Below are 27,954 nucleotides of genomic sequence, written 5' to 3' on the forward strand. Positions count from 1 at the left end.
GTTTTGTTTTGTTTTGTTTACCAAGTTGCCTTTCAAAGGCTACCTCAGAGTTTCCAAGATGTGTGAGGGCAAAGCCCAAACATTTGCAACCAATGATGTGATCCTCAGGGCAAGCCTGGGCAGTGCCTGGGTGGGGCCTGGGAGCCACAGGAGGGGCCCAGAGCCAAACCAAGCCTGAGGTGGCAAAGAGGGAGTGCTGGGTGGGGCCTGGGCGCCACAGGAGGGGCCCAGAGCCAAACCAAGCCTGAGGTGGCAAAGAGGGAGTGCTGGGTGGGGCCTGGGCCTGTGTATACAACCACACCTACTAGCCGGGAGAGTAGCTGTGTTCAGTCACTGAGTAGAGCCCAACTGGTGAATCTTCATCTCCCTGGGAAAAGTGGCTGTGAGGCGAACAGGATGGCCTGGTGGAAAGCCTGGGTAAGTAGGAATAATCTGGAGGAGGGGTCCTTGTTCCGTGTTGGGTGATGAGCACTCGGTGAGGACAGGAAGAGTTAAGGCTGGACCTGCTAGGCATGACCTGGTGAAGAAGCTGAAAAAAAAAAACTGTCTATGCTTAGAAAAGTTACTACAAGAATGCGAAAAGTAAGACAGTTTAAAATAAAACAAATTTTTTTTAAAAAAATCTTGAAATGTAAGAGGAAGCTGAAGGATAAGAGTCTAGAGGGAGGCTTCTGAGGACAAAGGCCACTTAAGAGAAGGGCTTCTGTGGATGTGTGCAGGGTGTGCATTTGTGTGTGGAGAGACTCCGGCGGGGGGAGGGGGTGCACCTTGCAGAGGTATGTGAAGCTCTGGAGAAAAATCGCCCTGTGTGATTTGAATGTCCTGGGTAGGTTGGATCTAGATCTGGAGAAACAGTCAGGATGGAACATCAAGGGCCTTGAATAACAGGCTAAGGTGCTGGAACTCAACTTTTGAACAACAGGGGGCCACTGGTACACATTAAACTAGAGAGCGCTCTGGGTGAACACATTGTCATTGAAGGAAACCATTGGTGTCCACAGTTCAAGGTCCCAAAGGAAATAGTCTCATACCAAAGAGTACCCATGTTTATGTGTCAAAGCCAGGAAAAGGGGGAGTTGGCAGTGGGACCTAGTTCATAGGAGCCATGTATGTCTGGAATACTGCATGGGCAGGCACAAGGCTATGTATGCTACACACCTTCCCCATTTCAGCTGGGGCACTTTCAGGGGAAAGCAGAGGCCGGCCCTGGGACATCAGGCCGCTGGTTCAGGTACCTTGGACTGGAAGCATATACCAGAGAAAGCCCAGGTCTCTGCATAGTCCTCAGGCTCCAGGTAGCAAAATATTCTAGCTTTTCCAACTCCAGGGAAATCTCTGTGGCTGTGTCACCACCCAGAGGAGCTTTAGGTGTAGATGCCCTGGACAGATAGGACAGACTAGAAGGCAGGGTGAAAGGGGTTGTCATCCTGACCCTCAGGGGAAGCAGCCGACAGCAAGGACAGTGGCTGCCTCTGGTTTCACAGTAGCTGCTGGGAACACTCCTTCTGCAGGTGCAGAGAGCAGGGAGATCTCAGTGGTGAGCAGTTCCTAACAGTGGGTGCTGGCCCCAGTGACCTAATGCTTAGGGCAGGGCTAGGGGCCAACCTCCTGGGGTTCAGAATGATGATGACGCTGGCACTCTCAGAACCTTCTGTACGGGGACCCTCCTCCAGGCCTCTCTCATTCAGGACCCTCAGAGCCTCACAGCAAGTCTGTAAGGCCGGTACCGACGACTTCAAACACAAGTGAGGAAACAGCCTTGGGTGCACTAGACAGGTGCCGAGGTTGCCACACTAGTAAGTGTCTAGGTCTGTGTGGCCTGAGTCCAGACACAGAGTCAGTCATCCAGGGCTGTTGACGCTTGGGAGAGTCGACTCAAGACAAGGCCTTTGTGTCTGGCCGGGCAGCCAGTGAGAACCAAATGTCCCCTGAGCACAAATCCGGATCAGAGCAGGACTGAAGGGAGTGGAAGGGTGGTCAGAGGAGCCCGTCTTCAGAACAGGTTCCCCTTGGGGCCCCCTTGAGGAGGCAACCTGTGATAGATCAGGCAAAAGTCTGGCAGCTCCTGCGTGCCCATGACAGAAGGTGTTCTAGACACAGCATCCAGTACTGCCTGAATTACCTTTTGTCTGGTAATTTATCTGTCTGAACCCACCCACCTCAGAATAGCCCCATTGAGAGCCTGAAACCGACCTACAGGGGCTGGGATAGATAGATGCCTCCAGATCCCTACTCCAGGCAGGATCTGTCTGATCTTTGGCCCCCAGAACACTGCCCTCTTTCAAAAAAAAAAAAAAAAAACTTAGCAAGGGAAGTGAGACCGACTTCTCAATGTGGTGATACCCCCCAGCCAGGCCTGAAGCTGCTGACAAATGCCGATCCCTGTTTGGTATGGGGACACCCTTTAATCATTAGGTCTCTGAGAGCAGGGAGCAAAACTAGGAAGGGAGAACTTAGAGGCTCCCCACCTCCACACTCCCAGAAGACTGACATGCCTATGGGCGAGGCTCTCTCCAGTGAAACACTCCAAGAAAACCAGTGTCTGGGGAAGAGTGAATCATCTGTAGAGAGGGGGAGGCAGACAGAGCTCGGATTCTGAGTCAGGCTGTGGGTGAAATGCCAGCAGCGCCATTTACTAGCTAAGCACCAAGCCCAGCCTCCTGGCCTGTAACACAGAGCATTAACACCTAATATGACTCCTGGGGGGGGGCGGTGATCTAAGCATCACTTTGCAGAGGGGACACTCACCTGGCCTTCTAGTAGCAGCACGTGACCTCACAGCAAGAACTATGCATTTGTGGACAGTGGAGCAGCATCTGAAAGACCACCCAGGGCCTGGCTCACCCCAGGAATTACTCCTAACAGTTCCTGTTATGTCCATGGTCCACTAGATGGGACATGAAGATCTATTTCTGGGCCTGTGAAAAATCAAACAAAGGACACAGAAAGATGTCTTGCTTCTTACTCAAAAGAAGGACCCTTAAGGATATACCATCTGTGGGGACCTGTTCTGCATTTTCAGGATCTGACACGAGGCTTGGGTGGAAGGTTGGAGAAATGAATCAATGCAGGGAATAAAGGAACGATAGATGGAGGATGTTTGAAAGGAAACGAAAAAAAGGAAAGAAATGGGGAGAGGAAGAAAAGGAGAGGGGAGTGGAAAGAAAGAGGAAGGAAGTGGGGAGGAAGGGGAAGGGCGGGCAGATGGCAGATGGTGGAAGGGTTGTCTAGCTGGGGCGGAGAATTAGTGAACAGCTGGGAGGATGCGTGAGTAGAACGCAGATGGGTGGGTGGAGACAATGAGCAGGAGAGCGAATGTCCAGAACTTAGCATTTGACTAAACTTCTCTCCATTTGAAGGACCCAGGTCTCCCTCATTCAATTCCTTTCATTCGTTGTCACTCCTTCCCCTCAAACACACACTTTAGAAGAATAATCCATGATAAGCCTCTAATAAATTATGCAGAACTCACAGAGTAGTGGTCCTAGTACAAGCCCTGAATTGGAGGCTTGTATGACAAGGGTCTGCGTACTTTGGTTTTCAAGTCTATGCCACAATCTAAGGACATCCTGTAGTTCCAAAGAACATCCTGCAGTTCTTTCTGAACATAACCCTCTGCCCCATATGACGCTGTGGCCTTGCAAATGAGCTGAGCCTGGGAGAGATGCTCAGCTTGGCTCCTGGTCCTCTGAAATCCCCACACCTCATCACAGGGAAGGCCAAGACAGGCTTAGACCCTTCTCTGCACAGCAAGACCTGTGTCCAGCTCCCCATTCCCTAGGCAGCTACTCAACTTTTAGAAGTCACTCCTTATGAATTCATTTCCTCCCATCCTGCTGTATACGGGACTGGAAAGAGGTACGTGTGACCAGTCGGCTACCTGCTCTCAGTCAACAGGTGCTTTTTGCTTTGTTTTGGATGTATAGGTGTGTGTGTGTGTGTGTGTGTGTGTGTGTGTGTGTGTGTGTAGATAGATAGATAGATAGATAATTTATTTTTATTTTATGTTTATTGGTGCTTTGCTTTGTACATGTCTGTATGAGGATATCAGAAACCCTGAAACTAGACTTATAGACAGTTTCAAGACTGCCATGTGGGTGTTGGGAATCGAATCAGGGTTCTCTGGAAGAACAGCCAATGCTCTTAACCCCTAAGCCACCTCTGCAGCCCCAAGGTGGTTTCTTTATACAAGCTCTGGTCTCAGCCACACCCATCTGTTAGCTAAGGGGCTGGAGAGGTCAGTCACTGTGCTACATGGCTCCACTGGTCTCAGTGCCTAGGGTAGATCCTTAGCCTTACAGGGTGCACGACGAGGCACCCATGTTCTTCCTGTACTTCTTGTGATGAGTAGGCCTGGCTGTCTTGCAGGTTGAACAGGAGGGTGTCACCGTGAAGGGTAGTTCTCACTTCAACCCAGACCCTGATGCAGAGACCCTCTACAAAGCCATGAAGGGGATTGGTGAGTAATGGCCTGGCAACTGGGGCCCCACATGCTCATATCCCCAGGAAAGAGATACCAGGGACAGTCAGGCATAAAACGTGTACCCATTTTATTCTGAGTGACTACATTTCCTATGGAATCACACCAGCTGAGGTGGGTGACTGTTTGTTCCCAAGGGACAATGACAGGGGAGACTGTCAGCCTGAGATTTCTCACTTGAAAAATGGCTGCAAGAACTCTGAACCCACTGTGTCACTGTGGACTCAGAAGATGGATTGACATAGGGCCTACATTAGGAATGGGGATGGGAGTTTGGATGCTGCACCAGAGGTACCAGCCATGTGGATTCTGCAGCTTGTTCCCTGCTCCATGTTGGTTGACCAGATGTCCGCCTGCTTGTGTCCTGTGTTGACTGACCAGATGGTTAACTGCTTCTGGTACCACCCTTGCATGACTGAGTGGGAAAGGACTGGCTTAAGATAGGACTTGGTCTCACTCCAGATGGGAGTCACCCATTGGCTAGTTCTGCCTAGTGAGCTGGGGCACTAAAGAGAACACCCATTCCCAGGGGTGCCTGTACTGAATTCTTCCACCTACTGATACCTATAAGATCTTTATTGTTATCCCCGCTTCCCACTGAGCAAATGGAGGCTCCAGGAGATGAGCCTACTTGTCCATGATCTACAGGACAGGCTCTCAGACACAGTGGTCTGGACCTTCCTCTAATGTGACCACCACAAGGAAAGAGTTTGATATCTCACTTGGCCACACTTCAAAGGTCCAAGCCCACAATTCTTGGGTTCTATACTATAAAGTCAAGCCTGAGCCACACCCCAACACTGTGTAACTTGGAGGTGGGGAACAAAGAAATGAGATAGCTGGCTGTCTTGTTTACACCGTGGAAGTTGAGCATTTGTGGCATTCAGCTAGTATGGCCCAGTTACCCAGCCAGCAAGCATCTCCCTCTCCCCTCCCCAGTCGTCTCTGATGCCCCAGAGGTAGAGGGGATTCTCATACTGTACACCCCTGCAGGAACCAATGAGCAGGCCATCATAGACGTGCTCACCAAGAGAAGCAATGTGCAGAGGCAGCAGATTGCCAAGTCCTTCAAGGCTCAATTTGGCAAGGTAAGCAGGGTGCATGCTGAAGACCGGGCAGCTCCTCCAGAGGTGGACACATATGCATAGGGGACAATGCAGTAAAATGATCCTTCCATTCATCTATAGTCATTTCCCTGGCCATTCTGCTGTGTCTGGTAGACTCATTCATAGCTCCAGTCATGGTCTGGCATTGGCCTTGCATGGTGGGGCCCCACTTCTCCCCCATTCTCTCTCACTGCAGTCCTCAATTGTCCCTCAGGAGCCAGCTTTAGCTCTCTTCAGCTTTGTCCCCACTACCTGACCTCTTCCGTGCACCCTGACAGTGCATGCCTGGCCCTCCTCCCTTCCACAACACAGACACATGCTTCTCACGATCCCTTGCGTGTCCTTCATCTCTCCTGCCACTGGGGGATCTAGCAGCTCTTAGCACAGAGCCAGGAATTTGGAGGTACACACTGAATGCCAGAAGTCTGTGCCTAGACATGGGCGCCTGGAGAACCTCCCTCTGTGAGCAGATTTGACACAAAAACACCAGTGATGAGGTGCAAGCCTCCCCAGGGGAAACCACACATTTGCAACTCCTTCTCCTTTCCGTTTCAAACTACATATTGTCCTGTGTTCAACATCAGAGAGACGGAGTAACTTCCAAAGTTACTTCCAGAGCCTATCAGCAACAGTGGCAAGGCCCTGTACAGATCGAGGGTGTGGCGCCTGGTGGCTTCTTGTAGACACATGTGCCCTTAGAAAGAGACAGGCTTGAGATGGAATCTTGGAATCTTCTCCTCTCCCTTCCTCCCTCTTTCTCTCATTGTTTTTTCCTTCCCTCATTGAATCATTTAATCCTGTTAAGCATGGTGCTGCCATGCCCAGGTCTTGCCTTTTGAAAGCGATGACAATTCTGTTTTCTGGAGTTTAGAATGTGCCCAGAATTGGACTGTTCCTAGAGCTGTCACACATGATGGTCACCCCATAAGCAATGGTATGAAGCACAAATTCTGTTGTCCCTATTTAACAGACACAGATGCTGATGCTAAGAGAGGCTCAGGACCTGGCCCAAGAGATCACACCAGCATGACAACTCTGTCATGTGGAGAGGAAGAGTCTCCAGGCCAGGTCCCGCCTGCTCTCTGACTCCAGTGGGCTTGGAGGACGCATCATCTCACCTTTCCTTTTGCCTGCCCTAGGACCTCACTGAGACCTTAAAGTCAGAGCTGAGTGGCAAATTTGAGAGACTCATCGTGGCCCTCATGTACCCGCCATACAGATACGAGGCCAAGGAGCTGCATGATGCCATGAAGGTACTCCACTTTGCCATATGTTAGAATGGCCACCTGGTCCCCAACTTACCTAATGAGCTTGCAACCTGCTCAAACAGCCACCCAACAGTGGGGCTGGCCAGTCACAGCGAAGACCCAACCAGTACTTCTTAGACTAGGGACCGGAAGGAATGCAGGGGACTCAGAAACCCATCTCTACAGTCCGAGCACTGCCCCTTGGCCATCTTTGTCTCCTCACCATTCCTATTACTCTCATAGATGAGGTGGCATTGGAGACCCAGAAACCACAATCCTTCCCATGGGCAGGGTACCTTTGTGATCTATGCCAGGAATTCTAGCTGTGTTTTCTAAGCCCACCTTCAGGGTAGGGTTGGCTCATTATCCTCATTGACAGATGAGTATACGTAAGGATGGGCAGGTGCAGCCACCTGTGTGAGACCATACAGCTAAAGAAGGAGAGCCGAGATAGTTTGCCCCAATGGCTGTCACAAGAAACAAAGGTGGGGATTCAATACCACCCCTCTAACAGAGGCCCCAGCAGAGGAGGGCAGAGAGGTGGCCGTAGCTTCTGAGAAGACAATGCAGACAGAGCAGGAGGAGATAAGGAGCCGAACACTCCAGAACATAGGGGTTTCTCTCCCCAGGGCTTAGGAACCAAAGAAGGGGTCATCATTGAGATCCTGGCTTCTCGGACCAAGAACCATCTGAAAGAGATAATGAAGGCCTATGAGGAAGGTAAGGGGGTGGCAAATATGGTGGGGTGGAAACCTGGGACTGGTTGAAGTGTTAGCAGACTGAGAGGGAATGAGAGTCGGGAAGCTCCCAAGGGAACTATGCCAAATTGGAAAGGTCCCTTTGGAGGTCTTTTCAAACTGGTCCCAGTACCTATATGTGCCAAATCCTATGCCCAACAGTGGTTGAGCTTGGGGAGAGAGATGTGTGTCAACTAAGCTCATGTCCCTTAATGCTGTGACCGTATTGGGGAGCAGAGGCAGCAGTGGATGGGAGAAGGCTTACTGGATGCCCATGGACTAAGCCAAAACCCTGGAGAGAGTTATCTGCTAGGGCCTCATTTTGCTAGGGGAACCCCTCTGGCCAACTCTCCCATATAGTACATAGTTTGCCAAACAAGCAAAGGCCAACCAGCCCTCCATGCTGTACAACTGGCCTGAAGGATAGCCTGAAGGCTCCAGCTTCACTGAACTTGGCAGCAGTATGGCCTCCATCTGCAGGTCTTGGTCTGGTTCTCTGGCCTGGTCTGTGTCTCCCTTTAGCTAGGTTGCTCCTTTATGTCACTTTGGGGTCTGGATGATTACCTAGATTGGTCTATGTCTCTAGGACATCTAACTGTTATGTGTACACCTTCTGTGCCAAGAACTTTTCCTCCCATGGGAAGAAGAGGTGAGAAGTAGGTATGGAGGAGGAAGTACGTTTCAGGCCCTGGGTCACTCACTGCCCATGCCTTCCGGTTCTCTTCTCCTGCAGACTACGGGACTAACCTGGAAGAAGACATCCAAGCGGACACAAGTGGCTATCTGGAGCGGATTCTAGTGTGCCTTCTTCAGGTATCACAACCAGGTTTCAGGAATCTGTGGCTTGGGCCCTAGCAACTCTTGAGCAATGTCTTTGAGTAGCATCTGGGATATAGGGAATCTAAGTGGTCTGGGGACACTATCTATGCCTCAGCATGATAAAAGTGTCCTAACTGCAGAGCCCTCTTCCCTCAACCTTTGTGTGACTCTGTGCCAGGCTCTGCCTAGCTTAGCTCCCTGAATCCACCATTGCAATCTGCTCATATCAGACAAATGTCAAAAATGAAACTTGGTGAGGACAGCTGGCTTGCAGGTCTCATGGTCTCTAGAAGGAGCAGTCCTTACCTACCCGCCCTCTGAGCCCCACAGTTCCCTCGGTCATGTGTTCTCATTGCTGGCCTGCCTTACCAAGCCATTTCCTCTGATCTTAGGGCAGCAGAGACGACGTGAGCGGCTTCGTAGACCCAGGACTGGCCCTCCAAGATGCACAGGTGATACTGTGTTCTGGTCTTACCAAAGGAACTTTGAGTTTCGTAATCCCCCTTGCCAAAGGGAGCCTTCTTTAGTACAGACCTCCCCCTATAGCTTCCACCTTGTAGTGACAAAAAGAGGGAAGAGAAGTCTCTGGAAAGCTTAGAAGAAGAAAACGCTAGAGAACCTGGGGAAGGAGAGTAGTAAGGCTCTCCTGGCAGAGACAGCCTCTCTCAGAGCCCAGAGCTCACTCACACACGGATCTCTGATTATCTGTTTCTCGGTAGAGAGCTTGTTGCTCAGTGTTCCCAGAGCTACAGGGAAGGAGCATTTCCTAAAGTAGCTTCTGGCCCCAGATAGAGAAGAGCCTTGAGCCAACATTATTGGTGGAACAGGAGCCCAGGACAGTGAGCCACCATATTGGAGTGTCCAAGTGAAATGAAGGCTGACTCCAGATCTGGGGCTCTGGAGTCCTCTCTCACCTCCTTGTTTCCCAATCCTAGGATCTGTATGCAGCGGGTGAGAAGATCCATGGGACTGATGAGATGAAATTCATCACCATCTTGTGTACACGCAGTGCCACTCACCTGATGCGAGGTACGGGGCGGAGGGGGGAAACACAGAGTGCATGATCAGGGTCCAGCCTCGATGGGTTTGCACATGCCGGGGTAGGAGGACAACCTAATCAGACAAATTAGGTTGGAGGAACAAAGATATGAAAAGAAACACTGAGACATGGGATAATACCAGGAGGGCAACTCGGTAAATACTAAAACTGAATCCTGAATCTTCCCACGTTTATTTTCCATATATTTCATTTTGTTTATATTCCCCAATCCTAAAGGGGGGGGGGAGACCAAAGACTACTTTACCATGACACAAAGGCAACCAGAACAATTGCTTGCTTCAGTACTTGAGACACCAAGCCACTATTTCCTGAGTTAAACATTGGGTGTTTTGGGCAGGATATGCAGTGACTATACCCTAGAGCAAGTATCCTGTAGGCAGCCACTCCCTGGGTCACACCTCCTGTTTCAAAATGAAGGGGCAGGAATAGGCTTGAGTTCTCTGACCTTTGGTTAAGATGGAGCGGATCCACCTCTGTGGGTCGTCTTAATCTGAAACACCAAGTAACCACACCCTAGGTCAGGATATATTCTTTGTAGCCACACCTGTCATCAACAACTTTGAAAGAACAAAAATAAGCTCAAACTCTCTGCCCTTTAGTCAAGGTGAAATAGGACTCATGTCCGTGGGCCCTGGCAGTATGTGGTGCCTTAGCCACACATCCTCTCCCTTTGTGGGAAGATTTAATGTATAGTCATACGTGGCTTAAACTTGGGAAGAAAGCCATGGAGACCTGAACTCTTTCCCCTGAGCCAAGAGGGAGGCAAAGATGGCACACGGATGTGCAGTGTGTAATCTATGTGTTTCTTGAGTAAATTCTTCTCTCCCATAGTGTTTGAGGAATATGAAAAAATTGCCAATAAGAGCATTGAGGATAGCATCAAGAACGAGACCCATGGTTCACTGGAGGAGGCCATGCTCACCGTGGGTAAGAAGGGGCGTGATTCTTGGCACATATGCATACACAACCCATAAAGGTGAAAGCAAAGGATGAGATCTCTCTAGTCAAAGGTCACACTTCATCCCCAATGCTCTTAACCTATACCCTTTAGGTCAGGTCCCTGGGTTCACAGCACTCAAGAGTCTCAGTGTGACCTGGTGAGAACTATTATCTGTGCTATCTATACAGGGCCCCATGTTGCATGAATGTGTGTGTGTGTGTGTGTGTGTGTGTGTGTGTGTGTGTGTGTACATGAGTGTTGACACTTCAGGACCAGAGCCCAGACCTGCCCACATATACTCCTTAGTGAGCATCCTACTTCTGTTCCTGTACCCTGCTCAAAGACACCTTTCTGGGTCTAACTGAAGTTCCAAGTCATTACCTTAGTCGCTAACGGAAGAAATGAGGGTGTGCATGATTTGAGTCCCAGCCAAGAGAAACCTGGAAAACTTTGCCTGCCTCAGAGGACTGAGTCGGCTTATGGTAACCTGCCCATAGGGCATCTTGGGCCTAAAGCTGAAGTCATATGGAAAGAGTCACAGTAGAGCATAGTCCTGAGCCAGGCAGAGGACCACCCTTGTACCACCTCACATAATGGACCTGAGGTGAGGATTCCCAGGCTAGGCGCTGTTTCCAGGGCAGTGTTGATGGCTGTGGTAAAGTGTATTTGGTTTATTTTATGTTTCAAGAGCGAGTCACACCCTCTGACATCACCTAGAATTCTACCCATGGCCCCTACTTAATAATGCCTCCTCAACAGCAAAGGTGTGCAGGACCACACTGTGACAGGCAGTTCTTGCACATTTTTTCTTAAAGTCTTAGTCAACCTCAGGTCACAGATGTGTCAGAAGGTTGGGTAATAAAGTCATACAGAATTAAGACAGAGTTCACACACATTCCTAGCTCCCACACAACCCACACACTCCCAGCCTTGGGTTAAAACACTATCTCCCCATAAAAGATGCCACAATCCATGAAAGATTTTTCTGTGGAAAAGAAAAAATGGAGGTCATGTTCCAGGCCAAGGACTCCTGGTATCTTAGTCTTTAAGGCCAAGCTTCTTTTGTTACATGAAAATTCAAACTGTGGGGTTCCCACTCATAAGGGACTCTGAGACGTGTATCCCACCATGCTGTGACAACCTGTGTGGAGCCAAGTCGTCAAGTTCTTAATGGAGGGGCTTCCTGAATGTGACAGTTTAGAGACGTTCTTCTCAAGATCTAAGCTAAAGACCCACAGTTGTCCACTGCATTCACATCTGCCCCTTTGACCTGGCTGCTCTGGGCTCTTGGAGTTCTGCCCACTGCCCGAGGCTCTGCTCCTTGCCTCATTCTCCCTGCCTCACACAAAGCCTCCATTTTGAAGCTAGGTGGCACACAAAGAAACATGTCAACCTTTCCGCAACACTAAACTTTAACACCCACAGGAACACACAAACAGATGCAAGTGTGCGCAGCACGGCCTGTACCCTCCTCTTGTTGCTAATACAGTTTTTCTGTTTGACAGTGAAATGCACTCGGAACCTCCACAGCTACTTTGCTGAGAGACTCCACTACGCCATGAAGGTAACCATCCTGGCTGCCGCCTCCTTCACAATGAGTCACCCCGACAGAATGCCAGAGGCACAACCAGGGGGCTCAGAGCCACTGTTGTCTGAACTCTGGGGTCCCTTTGTTCTAATCCCTCATATGTCAGAAAGGTTTGCATTCTCAGAGGGCAAACCAGGGAAGGGAAGCCACAGCTCCAGAAGGGACATTTGAGCAGGTGCACTGACAGATGTTTGTTGAAGCCTCACTGAACGCTGACACACAGTTGGCACCTGAAATGTGAAGCTGAGGCTGGATCAAGGTCACATGACTTCTAAGTGGGAGAGTCGTGTGCCAGTCCTGAACCCATTGGGTTGGGCTTTTCATTGCGCTATCCCTCCTCTTCGAGAACACATTTGTTGTTGCAGGCCGTATAACACCCTCGACACAGACAGACTGTAGGGACATTCCCACATCTAGCGTGTCAGTTTTCCTCCCCGCGACCAGGTGCTAGCTTCGGAGTTCCAGTTGTCTACAAAGCTGTCCTGGCTACAGAAGTGGACATGTTGCTCTTTACAAGGAGAATTGTTGGGATCCAGAACTAAACAGGAAGAGAGACATTTAAAACAGTTATCAGTGACTAACATCAGTGCCCAACCTCGCTAGTACATGACTCTGGCACCACCTAACGTGAGAGCCATACCAGCACCCCAAGCCCTCCAGACACACTGTCTCATGAAGGAGAAAGTCTGCTATTTCCTTGGTCATGAAGCTCCATCTGATCCGAGACTAGTCAGGGATGAGAGAGAGCCAGAAGGTCCTGCTTGTGAAACGGCCAATTGTGTAACCTTGGCAGTGATGCTGGTCAAACAGAAAACCTTCCTGGAGGGGTGAGGGTTTGGGGTATAGAACCTGATGTGGCAAATCAAATGCATATGGTAACCGAGGTATTGGGCTTCTACTAAGGAAAGACACAGCCCCTGAGTGAGGAGACTGAGAAAGAGAGGCCCATTGTCGTGGACTGTAAAGGAAGCTCAGTCCCAGAGCACTTGCCCAGCAAGCACAAGACATTGGATTCTGTCCCTAACACCACCAAGAAAAAGAATTTGGAAAAAAAAAACTGTATTAGCCAAGCCCTCCTCTTGGTGTTCTCCCCACTGATGTAGAGGCCTCCCCCATGCAGTTCTAGCCCTTCACAAACCCCCACACAGGTCTGTCCATCATCACAGAGGTAGATAGGAAAGGTGAGACGTGATGGCTGATTGGCACGGTCTTCTCCAGGGAGCAGGGACACGTGATGGGACTCTGATAAGGAACATCGTTTCAAGGAGTGAGATTGATCTAAACCTTATCAAGGGTCAGTTCCAGAAGATGTACGGCAAGACTCTGAGCAGCATGATCATGGTAAGACACAGGCCCCTCCCTCTACCGCCAGCCTGGGACATAAACATTCCTGGGACACAGGGTACTATGACTGAGGTCATAGGTGAGCATCCCTTCCAGTTGGCATCTCACGCTTGTACTGCTTACCATGTGGCAGATGTGGGGACCAGGAAGGAGGAAGAGGAACTATGGGGAGTGTGTGGAGCTCAGAGGGCTGCTCTTGTCCCAGAGAGTGGCTTTGTGTCTGAGCTGCGGGATATGCCGAAGCCTTGAAAAGGAACCGTTTCTGAAGGGGCAATGAGACTAAGAAGTTTCGTAGAAATGGGGATTCCCTCTCGATCCAGATCTAAGGCAGTCTAGCAGGGAACTCAGGCTCCAGTGATTACCTACCTACATTCCAATTAGTGAAGGTCCCAGGGTGGTGAGTGCAGAGGGCTGTTACTGTGTTATGACTGTGGCCAACAGCCTATCTGGATACCGGTGCAACTTGAGAGCAGAAGTCAAATTATGGCAAGCATATCCCGAGTCTTCCTTAGCTACTCAGTCAAGCGCTAGTTCTCTTAGCAGGACAGATTGTTGACTACATTTGAGAAGCAACTCGTAGTTTACAATAAAACTGACATTTGTTGGTTCAGACAACCTAGGACCAAAATCATTCAGGAAAAGACATGTCTATACTAAACACATACATAATTTTTTTCTTGTCATTATTTCCTGAACAATATGGCATGACTATTTACATAGTATTCCCATTGCATTTGATATTATAAGTAATCTAGAGATTGTTTAAAGTACAGAAAGATGTACATAATTTATACCCAAGGCCCGTGGCATTCCCTACTAGGGATTTGAGCGTATACACTTTGGTATCTGTGGAGTCCTGGAACTATTCTTCCATGGATACTGAAGGCAACTATATATTAAAAAAAAACACTGTGTCAAGAGGTTTCAGACAGGATGGCATCAGGGAGGCAGGCAGTCAGAAAGGGGAGTTGCAATTGTTATTTGCTGTGGTTTAGAATTCACACCCAACTTGTTAGGTGACAGGAGACCAAGAACAGGCCAGCTTGTACTGCTGCTAGGTCACCCACAAGGTGCACCTCATTCCAAATGGCATTTTATAAATGAGAGGACAGGTACCATAGAAGTGAAAGGAGAGTTTGTGTATGCTAACAGAGCCTTGGTCTGGGCCTACAGAAGCTAAACCCAAGCTTTCTCTGACCCATGCTCTGAGTCTAGATGTGACTCTGGGCTCCCTGCTTTCAGCCATGGCAGGTGTTGAATGCACATGGCTCATGTTAAATAAGTGAATAACTCTGTGTCTCTGGATCACCAGAGAAACATGAGGAAGAGCCCCAGGGCAGTTGGCTGTATGGGAAAACCGCCCACAGGCCTCTCTCCTTGTCTGAGAGCTTAGGAGCGGCTCTGCCTCTGTGATTCATTTTCCACAAGCACCCCCACTTTGCCGGACAGAGAATTAAAAGGAGGATCAGCGGAACGGTGTGAAATGAGGAAGAAAGAGGGATGGTGTCGCATAGAACTGTGGCATAGAAACTCCTGAAGGGACAGGCCGCGCCCAAGGAGCCCAACTCTTAGTCATGGTAACAGAAGACCAAAGCTAACATCACAAACACCCCTTCTAACCCACATGTGCCTCTTCCTCCAGGATGACACCAGTGGTGACTACAAGAATGCCCTGCTGAACCTTGTGGGCAGTGACCCCTGAAGACTTCAAAAAAGCAAGGGCAAGAAGAGTGAGCCGTAGGCCCTGCTGCTTCAGCCCTGACCCTGGGTGGGGTGGGAGGAACACCTCACCCAGCCTGTAGTCTCTGCCCCCAGTTTCCAGTGCTTTTCACCTAATGCTCCTGACCCACAAGGTGAGCCCAGCCTGGGTTCGTCCTTCCACCTCTCCCCTGGGTCGTCTCTAGGTATTGCAAAGCCCACCCTAGCCTACATCTGACCAAACAGAAACAGCAGCAGGAGGGAACCAGCAGGAGTCTGTGGGTCATTCCTTCCTCCTACAAAAGCTCCTGGGTGCAGGTTACACAGATGCCTTGACTCTGATCCATCTGCTGAATCAGGGTCTTTGGAGAAGCCAACAAACATGGATTTCCAGCAGGTGTCTCAGCAGCTGAGCTTCATCAGCAGGCGGCCAGTGGGAGTGCCCGAGAGTAACACAGCCATGGCAACTGAGAAGACCCATGTCTCTGGCATTAGGGATGTCTGTAACACTTATTGACAGAATTGTTAGGTTGCAGGTGGATGGAAATTCTTATGCCGTCCTAATAACCATAATTAGATTAGGCAATAAACCAGTCCTGACCCAAGTCCACTGTGACCTGATTGACTTAGGCTTGTCCAGGTGTTGGCCAAATCAGCCACTCATTTCCTCCGGAGCAAGGCTTGCAGAGTAGGAAGGCACCCAACCCTGAGCATGAACCCTGTCCTCCTCCTGTGGTCTCTAAGCCTGAAGAAGCTGAGAGAACTCTTCCTAATATTTGTTGAGCTTTCAGAATCATAAATATTTGTACTTTCAAAAAGTTTGTGGCTTTGTAGCGGATTTCTGTGCTTGCATCCTGGGGAGACCAGAGGTCAGCATCAAGTTGTGTTCTTCAATTTCTTTTCCACCTTCATTTCTTGTTGTTTCATTTCTTGAGACAGGGTTTCTCTGTATAGCCCTGGCTGTCCTAGAACTAGCTCTGCAGACCAGGCTGGCCTCAAACCCAGAGATTTGCCTGCTGGGATTAAAGGTGTGGGCCACCCTGCCTGGCTCTCCACCTCATTTTGAGACAGTGAACCTGGAGCTCACTATATCCCCTAAGCTTACTGATAACTGGGCTCCTGAGGTCTGCCTGTCCCCACTCCCAACGATGAGGTTACAGACATGGAAGCCATGCCCAGCTTTTATGTGCATGTTGGGGATCCTAACTCAACTCCTTGTGCTCACACAGTGAGCACTTTACTCTTTGACCCATTGGCCCTGCTCACTGATGGATGCTTAGCAAGGATCTGAGTGAGCAGCAGAGCTTTAGGGGAGGAGCTGTGAGTGAGCAGTAGAGCTTCAGGGGAGAAGCTGTGCACGTTTCCCTAAGGGGATGCTTGGAGTGACATGTGTCCAACGCTGCTCTGGGGACAGAACTTCTAAATGATGACAGTTTGCTTTCCCTTCCTAGTTTGTGACCAAAACTCCAATATCTCAGGGCTAGACAGGGCTTTAAAGTTAGCTGGTCCTATGCCAATCTGAAAGTTTTTTGTATTCTATGGCATTCACACATCCAGGATCGTCCTTGCCGAACTTGGTATATATAGGGTATACTTGGAAGTTTCCGAAGATGAGAACTTACTGGTTTCTTGGGTGATCCTGTCTTTTTCCTGTTAGTATGTCTGTAGATCCCTTCCCACCTAAGCCAAAGTCTGCCCCATCATGCTCACTGCTCACCATCTCCAACAAGGTACAAAATTTTTATTCTTTCCCCAACAATGGTTTATCAGACACAGGCTATGTATTCCATTAAGAGGTATGTCCAAACTAAATTTCTGTACGCCTTCCAACTTTTCCTCCTGGTTCCTGTTTTTAGCCATGGTCTCTGAACATGTTCTAGTTTGCAAACTCGGAAGAGTGTCCCCTGGGGTAAAGGCACTTCCAGGTGAGAGGTCAGGATAGAAAAAATATGGATGCAGCATGGGGGCTGGGATCTGCCTCTGCCACGCTGGCTCCATGACTCTGACCTAGTCACTTTTGTGTATGCTTATTTTCCTTACCTGTCAATGCAAGTAGCATCCTGTATGTCAAACGATCTTGGACCGGGGTGGAAACCATAATGTTCCGGTGCTACAGATTGTGTAGGTCAGGAACTCAACCATGGAACAATAACAACATCTTATCTCTACTCCAAAATGTCTGGAGACGTCACGGAGAAAAGCTAAAGGCCAGGGCAACTAGAGTAAAGGCTAGAAATGTCTGCACCTGTGTCGGGTGCCTGGCGAGTCATGGAAGACTGCATCCACTGTTCCACTGTGCCCCCAAGCTCTTACATACAGCTTTCCTCGTGAGGCAGCTTCACGGTGGGAGAGCTCTTCTTTGGTAGCTTAAGTTGCCATAGCTACCAGTGGACAAGGAAGAACCGTATTGTCCTCTGTGACTCATATGGCTGTACTTTCCCCATGCCCTATTGATTAAAGGCATCACATGACACCCCATCTTCAAGGAAATGAGACACAGACCTCATCTGTCAATGGGAAAATGGTCAAACAGTTGAGTGGTTGTACTTCAATTCACCCTTAGTGGTTCTCAAAATATGTCACAGTATGCAGCACAGTCTACTCGTATGAAAGGCTATGTCACTGGGGTGGAGTAAGCTCCAGAAACCTTGCAAGGATGCCAGGTTGTAGGGTTGCTATGGGACCCAAGGAAGGCTTCAGGGTAGGAAGGGTGGAAGCTGTCTTAGTTAGGGTTTACTATTGCTGTGCAGAGACACGACCATGGTAAAGAACATTTTAATTGAGGGGGCTTGCTTCCAGTTCAGAGGCTCAGTCCATCTTGGAGGGGAGCATGGTGGCATGTAGGCAAGCATGATGTTGGAGAAATAGCTGAGTGTTCTACATCTCACAGGCGACAGGAAGTCAATTGACTGTCACACTGAGTGAAGCTTGAGAAAACTATTTCAAAGCCCACTGCCGTAGTGTACACTTCCTACAGAAGGTGTGGCCCAGATTGAAAGTGTTCCCTTCAACCTCAAGGTCTGGATTAAAGGCCTGTGTTGTTCAGTCTCCTCCAACAAGAATGCACTTTCTCTAACAAGGCCACACCTCCTGAGTGCCACTCCCTATGAGTTTATGGGAGGGCTAATTATATTCACACTATCACAGACGCTATATGCAATGTTTCCTAGTGCACTGGAGCCGCCATAACATCAGCAGCAAGCACTGTAAAGAACATACACCTTTTCCTCACTCCTCGAGGGGCTTGAAAACCCAAGGGCAAGATGTGGTTTATTTAGTTCCTAGCAGGCTGTCTTCCCAGCTTGCCATTTGGCTGCCTTCTCTCTGTGTCCACATATGGTCTGTCTTTTGTGTTCACCCACAGAGGAAAAGAATGCTCTCTGTCTTTCTCTTCTTTTATGTCACCAATCCCACCATGAGCAGTCACCTAAGACTATTAAAAAAAGGCCCCATCTCCAATGCCTTTCCACTGGGAGGGTAGGAGGACTTCAGCTACACTACATTGTTGAAGCATGGTCGCTGTTAACGGCTGTGACAGGCTATGTCACCTGGATACTGTCCCAGATGACGACACTTTCTTCCTTCTTGTTACTAGGTAAAGTCCTATGCCCAGCTTCCATCCAGTGCTGAGTCACTGTCCACCCAAGTGGTTTAGGAGGAATTGAATTGCTCAGCTCTACAGTCTCAGACTTACCAGGAGCTCACTGGGTGCACAATCTGCTCAGAGTCCAACCCAAAACAGATTTAGTGTGGAGACTTCCCAGGAAATACCGTGTCCAAGTTCACGCCTCACAGAGTAATTTACTGTGAAAGCACAGTAAAGACTGTGCTTTCACACAGTCACACGAAACAGAACACGTGGCCATGTCTCATAGAAGACGACACAGGGACAGTGTAGCAACAGGAGGTCTCTTTCTTCCCTCCACGCTCTCGGTACAAGAGCTTTGGGGACATGGAGGGGTCATGTGATATCACTGCCAGGTGGTTGCATTGAATGTAACTGGGTGCATGACCCTGATGGTGCTGGAGAAGAAAGGGGACCTGACCAGAAGCCTCCTCAGCCCTCCAAATCACTTTTGTTGGGACAACCTTTGGGCCAGATTGATCAATCCTATTCCAAAGACACTACTGCAATCATTACATGGGACTCTTTAAAAACACACCCAGTTTAAAGAAACTAAAGGGGCTGCTTAACGCAACCTCAGCAAAGGAGGAAAACGGAGCTATGACGAGGATTCTATGTTTGACCAAACTTCAGTCAACCTCCTGTACCTCCTCCGAGGCCCATCCACACCCTTCTCCAATTCCAGTTACAGCAGCAACCATCTCTCCCAGTGACACTCTCCCTGGTGACATCCGAACACTCTGACCTGCGTTTAGCAAGAATCCTGTTTGGTGACTTTTGTCAGAGTTTCTCTCTATCCCTACGTCTTCTCTGACCCTTAACCCTACTCCTTGATTCTACTGTGCCTAGAAAAAAATAGAATCTGTGTGAGGTCTCTTTTCCCTTCGTGCAAGCCCCAAATAGAATCCCTTCTTACAACGTTAACTGTTGCCTAGCTCTGGTTTCTCTATGACCATGAGTCCTCTTTGCATGTGGTCTAGTCATGACTCTGTCCTGATGTTCCTGCTTCTTAGCTCTCTCAGAGAGACATGTCCAGGGGTCTGTTCCAGCCTGCTGTCAAGGTGTGTGACTCCCTTGGGGATGGATTCATGTTCCTCCCTTGCAACATGAACTGACAAACAGGGGTTGACTGGTTCCAGGAAATTAGCCCCAATATGTCTATGACTGTGATTTAAACCGTGGTTTTCTTCCTGTAAGAGCTTCGGGGGACTTCCAATAACCTTTTAGGAATTCCTTTCTGCTTAAGCAAGCTGTAGTAGCCAGACCTGCTGGCAGCTCTGTTACACAGTATTACTGTTCCAATCCCTTTTTTCTCAGGAAAAAAATTCAAGTGCCATGAAGGTTAGAACTTTGCCCTGTTGAGTTTTGAGTATTCAGTGTCTGAATTAGTTCTTTTTCTAGTTGCTATAGCCAAATATGACATAAACAACTTAAAATAAGAAAGACGTGTTTGGGCCCATGGTTCCAAAGGCTTGGTGTTATGGTAAAAATAAAATGGTACCATTCCCCGAGTGGTTACAGTGGGCAGCGGGCCACAAGGAACTGCAGTGATAAAACACTGTGGTTCCCCGAGTGGCCTGCAGGCCACAAGGGCCAGCAGGTCCTAGGCAAGGAGCTGTGTGGCGGGTGAGAGTAAGAGACAGAGATGCACCATGCAGAGAAAGTGGGTATTTATTTAGTGGGTTATGGAAGGGAAAAGGAAAGGAGGTAAGTGGAGAAGGGAGAAGAGCAGAGAGAGAAGCAGAGAGAAAGAGAAACGGAGGGGGAAAGGAGAGGAGCCACTGCAGCAGCTACCTCTTCAGGAGAGAGACAGAAAGGAAGGAGCTCAGGCTGGAAGCATAAGAAATATCTGCTTGCTTCGCGGGGGGGGGGGGGGGGGGGAGTGGGCGGGGCTCCTCTCTTAAAGGAACAGGTCAGGCCATTACACCTGGTTCACAGCTATTGGTTCCGCATTAACTGGAACAGAGCATCGTGGTGGTGGGCGCATATGTCAGAGAAGGTTATAGCATCATAGCCAGCGGAATGAGAGAATAATGAACCAAACATCACCAAAGACCCCCTATGACCTACTTCTTCCAACTAGGTCCCACCTTGTAAGTTTTCAAGAACTTCCCAAATGGCACCACCAACTTAGGGCCAGGCGTTTAACACATGAGCATTTGGGGACAGTTCAAATTCCAAACATCAACGGTGTATAACATACATCTGGCACTCAGTGAACGTTTCTTAATGAACAGCAATAAGGGTACAGAATTCAAGGACAAAACATCTCATGGGGGTTAAACAGGGTCAATCCTTGGTCTTCCATTTTGAGGGGTCTCTGTAGTGAGACTTTGGCCAACCCTACTAAACAATAGTTCAGAGGCAGGTCTAAGGGAAGACGGTAGTTGCTCTCAACCCTTTTGACCCCAGACCCTATTTCTGAGCCTGCCACTGTTGGAATCCCTTGAGGAGGCTGTACCAGACATCCAATCAGGGGAGGAATAAGGGCAGTGGCCAGAGTGAGCACTCAGAGTCTTGGTATCATGCTCTGAGAAGACAAAACTGGAATGTTGGGCTTGGCCTATCTAGTGTTTATTCTTGAGCCTTGCACAGAAGGATTACCTTCCTGGAAGCTGAATACTTGGGTAATATCAGGATCCTCTTGGCAAGAAATAAAAAGGGGGCGTTATTTTGTGGTCGGCCATTCATTGTTATCCGAACTATGCATTTTATGTAGTGCCAAGTTGAGGCTGAGCCAGGTAAAATGTCAAGGTAAAGCTTGCCCAACTGACTCAATACTTGTCAGGTAGACAGGGCGGGAAGGAACATTCCCTTCCAGGAAGAAGGAATGCAAATAGTAGAAAGGATGGCCTGTCCCAGATGCGATAAAAGAGCAGTATATTCAAGCTCACAGAGATAGTAAAATGTTAAAGATAAAGACAGAAGTATCCTGTTGGCGGAGGCTGCTTGTTCATTCCCAGCTGCCCAGAACCGAAGTAATCACTCAGAAACTGTATTAATTGCAGTACTGTTTGGCCAATAGCTTAAGCACATTTCTGGCTAACTCTTATATCCTAAACTAACCCATCTCCATTAATCTGTGTATCGCCACATGGTTGTGGCTTACCAGGTAAAGTCCCGTCCCCATGTCTGTCTCCAGTGCGGCTGCATGGCGTCTCCCTGACTCTGCCTGCTCTCTCTATAGATCTTTCAGCCTAGCTTTACTCTGTTAAGACATTGGCCAAAACAGATTTATTCATTAACCAATGAAAGCAACACATAGACAGAAGGATTTCCCACACCAGTATCAGGCAATGGAGTGAAGGCTCAGGCTGCTGTGGGCTGAGAAACTCAGAGTGTTCCCACAGATGGTGGGATGCACTGGCAGGGATAGGCAAGCAAGGGCTTTCCCCTGGGCTTGAAAGAGATTCTGGAAATGGTGTGGTGACCCAGCAAGCCGTAGCCCAGGTCTAAAGCCATGGCTATACTTACAGCCCAACACTTTTGTCTTGAGTCAACTCCATAGGAGGCTGGTCTTCATCATCCTCAGATGTGATGGTACCCCAAGTCTGTGCACTCCTGCCCCCTTAGTAAAGAGCAGGCCCTGGTAGCCATAGCTCCTACAGAACCTTAAGTACCTGGAACTCATCCGTGAGCCCCAAACCTAAGCCTGAGGCTCCAGGCACTGTTGTGACTCCTTCATAACATGAGATCAAGGAGGGCCCTGTCTGATGCCTTAGTGGCCTGTGTTTTCCCTTATTCTTCTGCCAGACCATTCTTGGTTCTGGGTCTGGCACTTGGGCTACCGTCTGATGGAATACCAAGACCACCTGCTTGGTAATTAGGGCTTGTCCACCTCTGTGTGGGGTTGTGAAGTAGATTACTGACAGTGTCTGTCGATCCTCAATGCCCAGGGTGCCTAATACTCAGTGTTGAATAGACACAGTCACTTGGTTAGTCTATACTGTTTAGTAACACCCTAGGATCCCAATTTGTAGCCACATCTTTCTCTCCAAAACTCAGTAATTTTTCTGTTCCCAGAATGCCTTGTTGCTAAAGCATGCTTGGCCCTGGTGAATTGTCACCTCCCCACAGTTACCCCATCTCTGCTGCCTCTGGCTCCTAGCCGCTAAGCTTCTCGTCCTAAACTTTCCCCTATCCCACATTGTAAGTTGGCACTAATCGAACAAAGACAGAGCCTCTTACATATAATGAGGTCACCTCCCCCCTCATTCCGGTGTAACCGTAATGACTCATAAAGCCTGCCTTTGTCCACAGGACCACATTGGACAGCCAGGGAGGACAGCAAATTACAATCCTGTATCAAGAGATAAAACGCTTGCCTGGAAATCTGTTCTCACAATGCCCTCTAGTGGCTTCCTTTGACCAGAAGAAAGGCTAAATGGCATTAGCTCTGTCTCCTGTTGGCCCATTCCAGAGGAACTGTGCAGGGAAACCTGGGCCCTCCTCAGCACTGGGTTAAGATAGGTGTGCTCTGCCATGGACCCCAGGTTCCTAGAGTGTTGGGTGTCCCTCACACTGAGAAATCCATATCTCCTGTAAGATTTTCAAAACCTCATGGGTCAGTGTTGACCTTCTTGCCCACCCTGCTCCCCAAGAAATGGCCTATCCACATCACCTGGTTAAACAAAACCAAAACAAAGCACTTCTACAATAAAACAAAGACTATCTTTTTTGTGAAAGGAAGGGTACATGTCAATATGGTTTCTCTGCCTAGACTGTCCTGGAACTCTTTCTGTCGACCAGGCAGGCCTTGAACTCATAGAGATTCACTTGCCTCTGCCTCTTGAGAGCTGGCGTGTGCTACCATCTCCTGGCTAAAACAGATTATTTTTAAACTTGGAATAGAATAATTTTTTTGGCAAGACATATAAGTAATAACTATGATAGAAAAATAATGATAAATTAGACATCATTAAAAATTTCAACTTTGTCATTAAGAAAATCAACAAATAAAAAGGTTTGAAAAATATAAGACATAAAACAATAAGGGGCTTGTTTCCAGAGTATTTAGGAATTTCCATAGCTCCATAATAACAAGATGGAATTTAAAGCATGGACTTCACAAAGAGATAACTATGAATGGCAAACATATACATAAAAACATGTATGCATTTAAAAGCATCAGTAAGACTCAGGTCTCATATTGCTAATAAGAATATAAAATGATGTACACATTTTCAAAAAGTGTTTGGTCATTTCTTACAACTTTTAAGCAAATACTTTTCTGTCTGATCCAACAATTCTACTCTTGAGTTTTTAATCTGAAAGGAATGAAAACTCTTATCTTTTTTAAAAAAAAAATAAAGAGGTTTATGAGGCAATGTTTAGAGAAGAATTCTTCATAAAAGATAAAAATCAGAAAGGATCCCAGTATCCACTTACGGGCGATGAATCAACAAACTGGAGTATATTCCCACAGCGAAATGCTGACAGGTAATAAAAAATAAATAAATTATTTCTGCAGACTTTACATAGAAGTAATTCAGGCATTCCTGAGCAGATGTCAGATATAAAGGAATATATGGTATTCAACTCCATTCATGCAAAAGTAATCTATGGTGAATGAAATGAGACTAGCTATTGCCTTGGGGACAGCGCAATACCACAGGAGTCAGCTGAGACAGAGACAAACGCTCTCTCTAAAGTGCTAGAAGTGTTTCAAATCTTACAACCAGCACGCAACAGGAGTGTGGTGGAGGAAACTTCAGGTTTATGGATTTGGTCATATGCAGATTATCCAGCAATAAAAATAAAGCTGCCGTGAACATATGTGTGCAGATCATGCAGACTTCTGGGTGAATAAATGGCTGGGAATGTAATTTCTGAGCAGTACCGTGTTTCTATATACATTTCTGAAGGTGTTCTTCCCATTGGGATTGCATTGAAATTCCAAAGAGCACTTTGGAAAGGCATCTTTCCATTTACACAAGTCTCCTTTAGTTTCTATCTCTGGGTGTCTTTTGGTTTTCAGTGTTTAAGTCTTGCACTCTTTTTTGGTTAAATTTGTGCCTGGGTATGTTATTCTTTCCGATGTTGTTGTAAATTTCCAGTTATACCTGTACATTTTATTTGAATTTAGAGTGTTCGTCACTATTTTATAGAGAAACAGTTGCTTTATTTTTAATTATTGTGTATATGTAGTATACATATTCTTGTGTGGGGAGCCCAGATGTTGGCCTCAAGGTCTTCCTCAACCAGTCGCCACCCTAATTTTTGATATTGAACCCCATGTGTGCCAATTCCTCTAGACTGGATGCCCAGCCAGTCTCAGGGTTCTTTCTGGCTCTGCCTCCCAGCACTGAATCACAGAGGATGTTTACACACCTGCCGCGGATTGAACTCAGACCCTTACATAGCAAGCTCTTTACCAGCACTGCCGTCTCCTCAGCCACAAAACACAACCAATTTCTAATAGAGATCTTGTGCCTACAGGTTGGCTGGGCTTACTCTTAGCATGTGAGTCCCTGTGGTGATAACAGGCGTGTACTGCTACACCTGTGCTACTTTCTTATTGCTCTTTGGGGCAGTATGTTTGGGATTCTGTATCTTTTTAGTCGACCTAATGTTTTCTGGATTTCTTAAATATAAAAATCCATGTTTTGTGTCAAACTTGGGGGATGGAGGGCAATTGTTCCTTCAATTATCCTTCCAGCCACTTTCTCGTCTTTGCTCCAATCTCTGATGCTGTCCTGGATCTCCTTTCCGTTCCTCACACTGTCTTTAACTCACAGACCCTTTCCTGTGCATATTCTAAATCCCTCGCACATTTTCAGTTCTTAATTTTTACTTTCTAACTTGACTTTGATCCTCTCTTTAGCTTTGGGTCCATCCCTGAGATCTGCTGTTTGCTGGGACAGCATTACTTGCCCTGTGTTTTGATTCTGTAAGTGTGCCTTCCTTTCTTTCCTTTCCCATGCTTGTGAAGGTTGGTCTAAAGTCTTTGACAGTATGCCCCATGTCTAGGCTTCCTCAGGGACAGCGCATATGGACCAGTTGTTATATACATATTTTTTCTCTCTGCAAATAGGCCGTATTCTCCCGTGTACTTGCACATCTCATTTTTTATTGAAAAGTGGATGCTTTAAGTAAAACAAAAGTGACATCTCTAAAAAACACACGATCCTTCTCTAGGATTTGCCATAACTGTTGTTGCTGTTGGCAGTTTTTTGTTTTGTTTTGTTACTTTTCTGAACCACTTAATACTTTTCTAACTAGGGAATGATAACTAATAATGATCTAATCTTTTGTTATATGCAGTCACAGAAATGGTTTCTTGACTTAATGGTCAACTAACGGCTGCACGAAGGTATCTTTAGATCCCTTGGATTAATGGTCAGCTAATGATTGCACAGAGGTATCTTTAGATCCCTTGCACCACTAAGTCCATCCTTTATGGAGAAAGTTTTTGTGTATTGGCTTACATATTCAATGCTCCAGCAAGTACCTTCCATTATCTGTAAGTTATTAAGGGTTAGCTCTTATTTGACCCTTCTACAGTGCCAGGAATCCATTAGCGCTCTCCTAAGGCATGGGCAGATCTTGTTCCCCAATGTTTCCTTTTAAGCTTTAATTCATCTCTCTCTCTCTATCTTTTTTTTTTTGTAGTTACCTTGAAGTATTTTTTAACCTTTTTTTAAATTGATTTTTATTGAGCTCGACATTTTTCTCTGCTTCCCTCTCTGCCTCTCCCCTAACCTTCAACCCTCTCCCAAGGTCCTATTGCTCCCCATTTACTCAGAAGATCTTGTCTTTTTCTACTTCCCATGTAGATTAGATCTATATAAGTCTCTCTTAGGGTCCTCATTGTTGTATGGGTTCTCTGGGATTGTAATTTGTAAGCTGGTTTTCTTTGCTTTATGTTTAAAAACCACTTATGGGTGAGTACATATGACATTTGTCTTTTTGTGAGGGATAACCTCACCCAAAATAATGTTTTCTAGCTCCATCCATTTGCCTGCAAAGTTCAAGATGTTATTGTGTTTTTCTGCTGTGTAGTACTCCATTGTGTAAATGTACCACAATTTTCTTATCCATTCTTCAGTTGAGGGGCATTTAGGTTGTTTCCAGGTTCTGACTATGACAAAAAATGCTCCTATGAACATAGTTGAGCACATGTCCTTGTAACACGACTGAGCATCCTTTGGTATTACTGGGTCTTGAGGAAGGTTGTTTCCTAATTTTCTGAGAAATTGCCACAGTAACATCCAAAGGGGCTGTACCAGCTTGCATTCTCACCAGCAATGCAGAAGTGTTCCCTTTACCCCACAACCTCTCCAGCATAAGTTGTCATTAGTGTTTTTGATCTTGGCCGTTCTTACAGATGAAAGATGAAATCTCAGAGTTGATTTGATTTGTATTTCTCTGATGACTAAGGATGTTGAACATTTCCTTAAGTGTCTTTCAGCCATTTTAGATTCCTCTGTTGAGAGTTCTCTGTTTAGGTCTGAACTCCATTTTTTTTATTGGATTATTTGTTCTTTTGATGACTAATTTCTTGAGTTCTTTGTATATTTTGGCGACCAGACCTCTGTCTGATGTGGGGTTATTGAAGATCTTTCCCCTCTGTCTTTGTTTCTATTTTGTTGATTTCAGCTCTCAATTTGATTATTTCCTTCCTTGTAGTTCTCTTGGGTGAATTTGCTTTTTTTGTTCTAAATTTTCAAATGTTCTGTTGATTCACTAGTGTGGGATTTTTCCAGCTTCTTTATGTAGACGTTTAGTGCTATGAACGTTCCTCTTAACACTGCTTTCATTGTTTCCCATAAATTTGGGTATGTTGTGTGGTCATTTTCACTGAATTTTATAAAGTCTTTAATTTCTCCCTTTATTTCTTCTTTGACCCATTGATGATTCGGGTGAGCATTGTTTAACTTCTATGTGTTTGTGGGCTTTCTAGAATTAGTATTGCTGTTGAATTCTAGTTTTAAACCATGCTAATCTGATAAGATACATGAGTTATTCCAATTGTTTTTATTTATTCAGGTTTGTTTGAGTATGTAGTTAATTTTTGAGAAGGTTCAATGAGGTGCTGAGAAGAAGGTATACTCTTTTCTGTTTGGATGGAATATTCTATAGATGTCTGTCAAGGCCATTTGAGTCATAACATTTGTTAGTTCTCTTATTTCTCTGTTAATTTTTTGTCTGACTGACCTGTCCAATGGTGAGAGTGGAGTGTTGAAGTCTCCCACTATTAGTGTGTGGGGTTTAATGTATGATTTAAACTTTAGAAGAGTTTTTTGTTGTTGTTGTTGTTTTTGTTTTGTTTTGTTTTTTCATATGAGGGTGCCCTTGTATCTGGGGCATA

At 47.1% G+C, this 27,954-nt stretch overlaps 1 protein-coding gene across 1 annotated transcript; it reads left to right on the top strand.

Moving 5' to 3' along the window:
• The first annotated feature begins 260 nt into the window (after nt 1–260).
• Nucleotides 261–15,838, top strand: LOC125391821 (annexin A8). Its single transcript, XM_048421436.3, has 12 exons — nt 261–417; nt 4,369–4,459; nt 5,474–5,568; nt 6,726–6,839; nt 7,463–7,553; nt 8,304–8,383; nt 8,782–8,841; nt 9,325–9,418; nt 10,281–10,376; nt 11,895–11,953; nt 13,196–13,318; nt 14,964–15,838. Exons 1-12 carry the CDS (start codon nt 397–399, stop codon nt 15,021–15,023), a joined length of 984 nt encoding a protein of 327 aa, XP_048277393.3. The 5' UTR covers nt 261–396; the 3' UTR covers nt 15,024–15,838.
• The last annotated feature ends 12,116 nt before the right edge of the window (nt 15,839–27,954 follow it).

The sequence above is a fragment of the Myodes glareolus genome, chromosome 5 (genome assembly GCF_982192425.1).
Source record: "Myodes glareolus chromosome 5, mMyoGla1.1, whole genome shotgun sequence".
NCBI lineage: Eukaryota > Metazoa > Chordata > Mammalia > Rodentia > Cricetidae > Myodes > Myodes glareolus.

Excerpts from the sequence above, each read along its gene's own strand:
- LOC125391821 (XM_048421436.3), top strand. The coding sequence starts at position 397 with ATGGCCTGGTGGAAAGCCTGG. Across the intron at positions 8,384-8,781 it reads TTCTAGTGTGCCTTCTTCAG|GGCAGCAGAGACGACGTGAG; the intron begins GTATCACAACCA and ends CTCTGATCTTAG. Across the intron at positions 8,842-9,324 it reads TGGCCCTCCAAGATGCACAG|GATCTGTATGCAGCGGGTGA; the intron begins GTGATACTGTGT and ends TCCCAATCCTAG.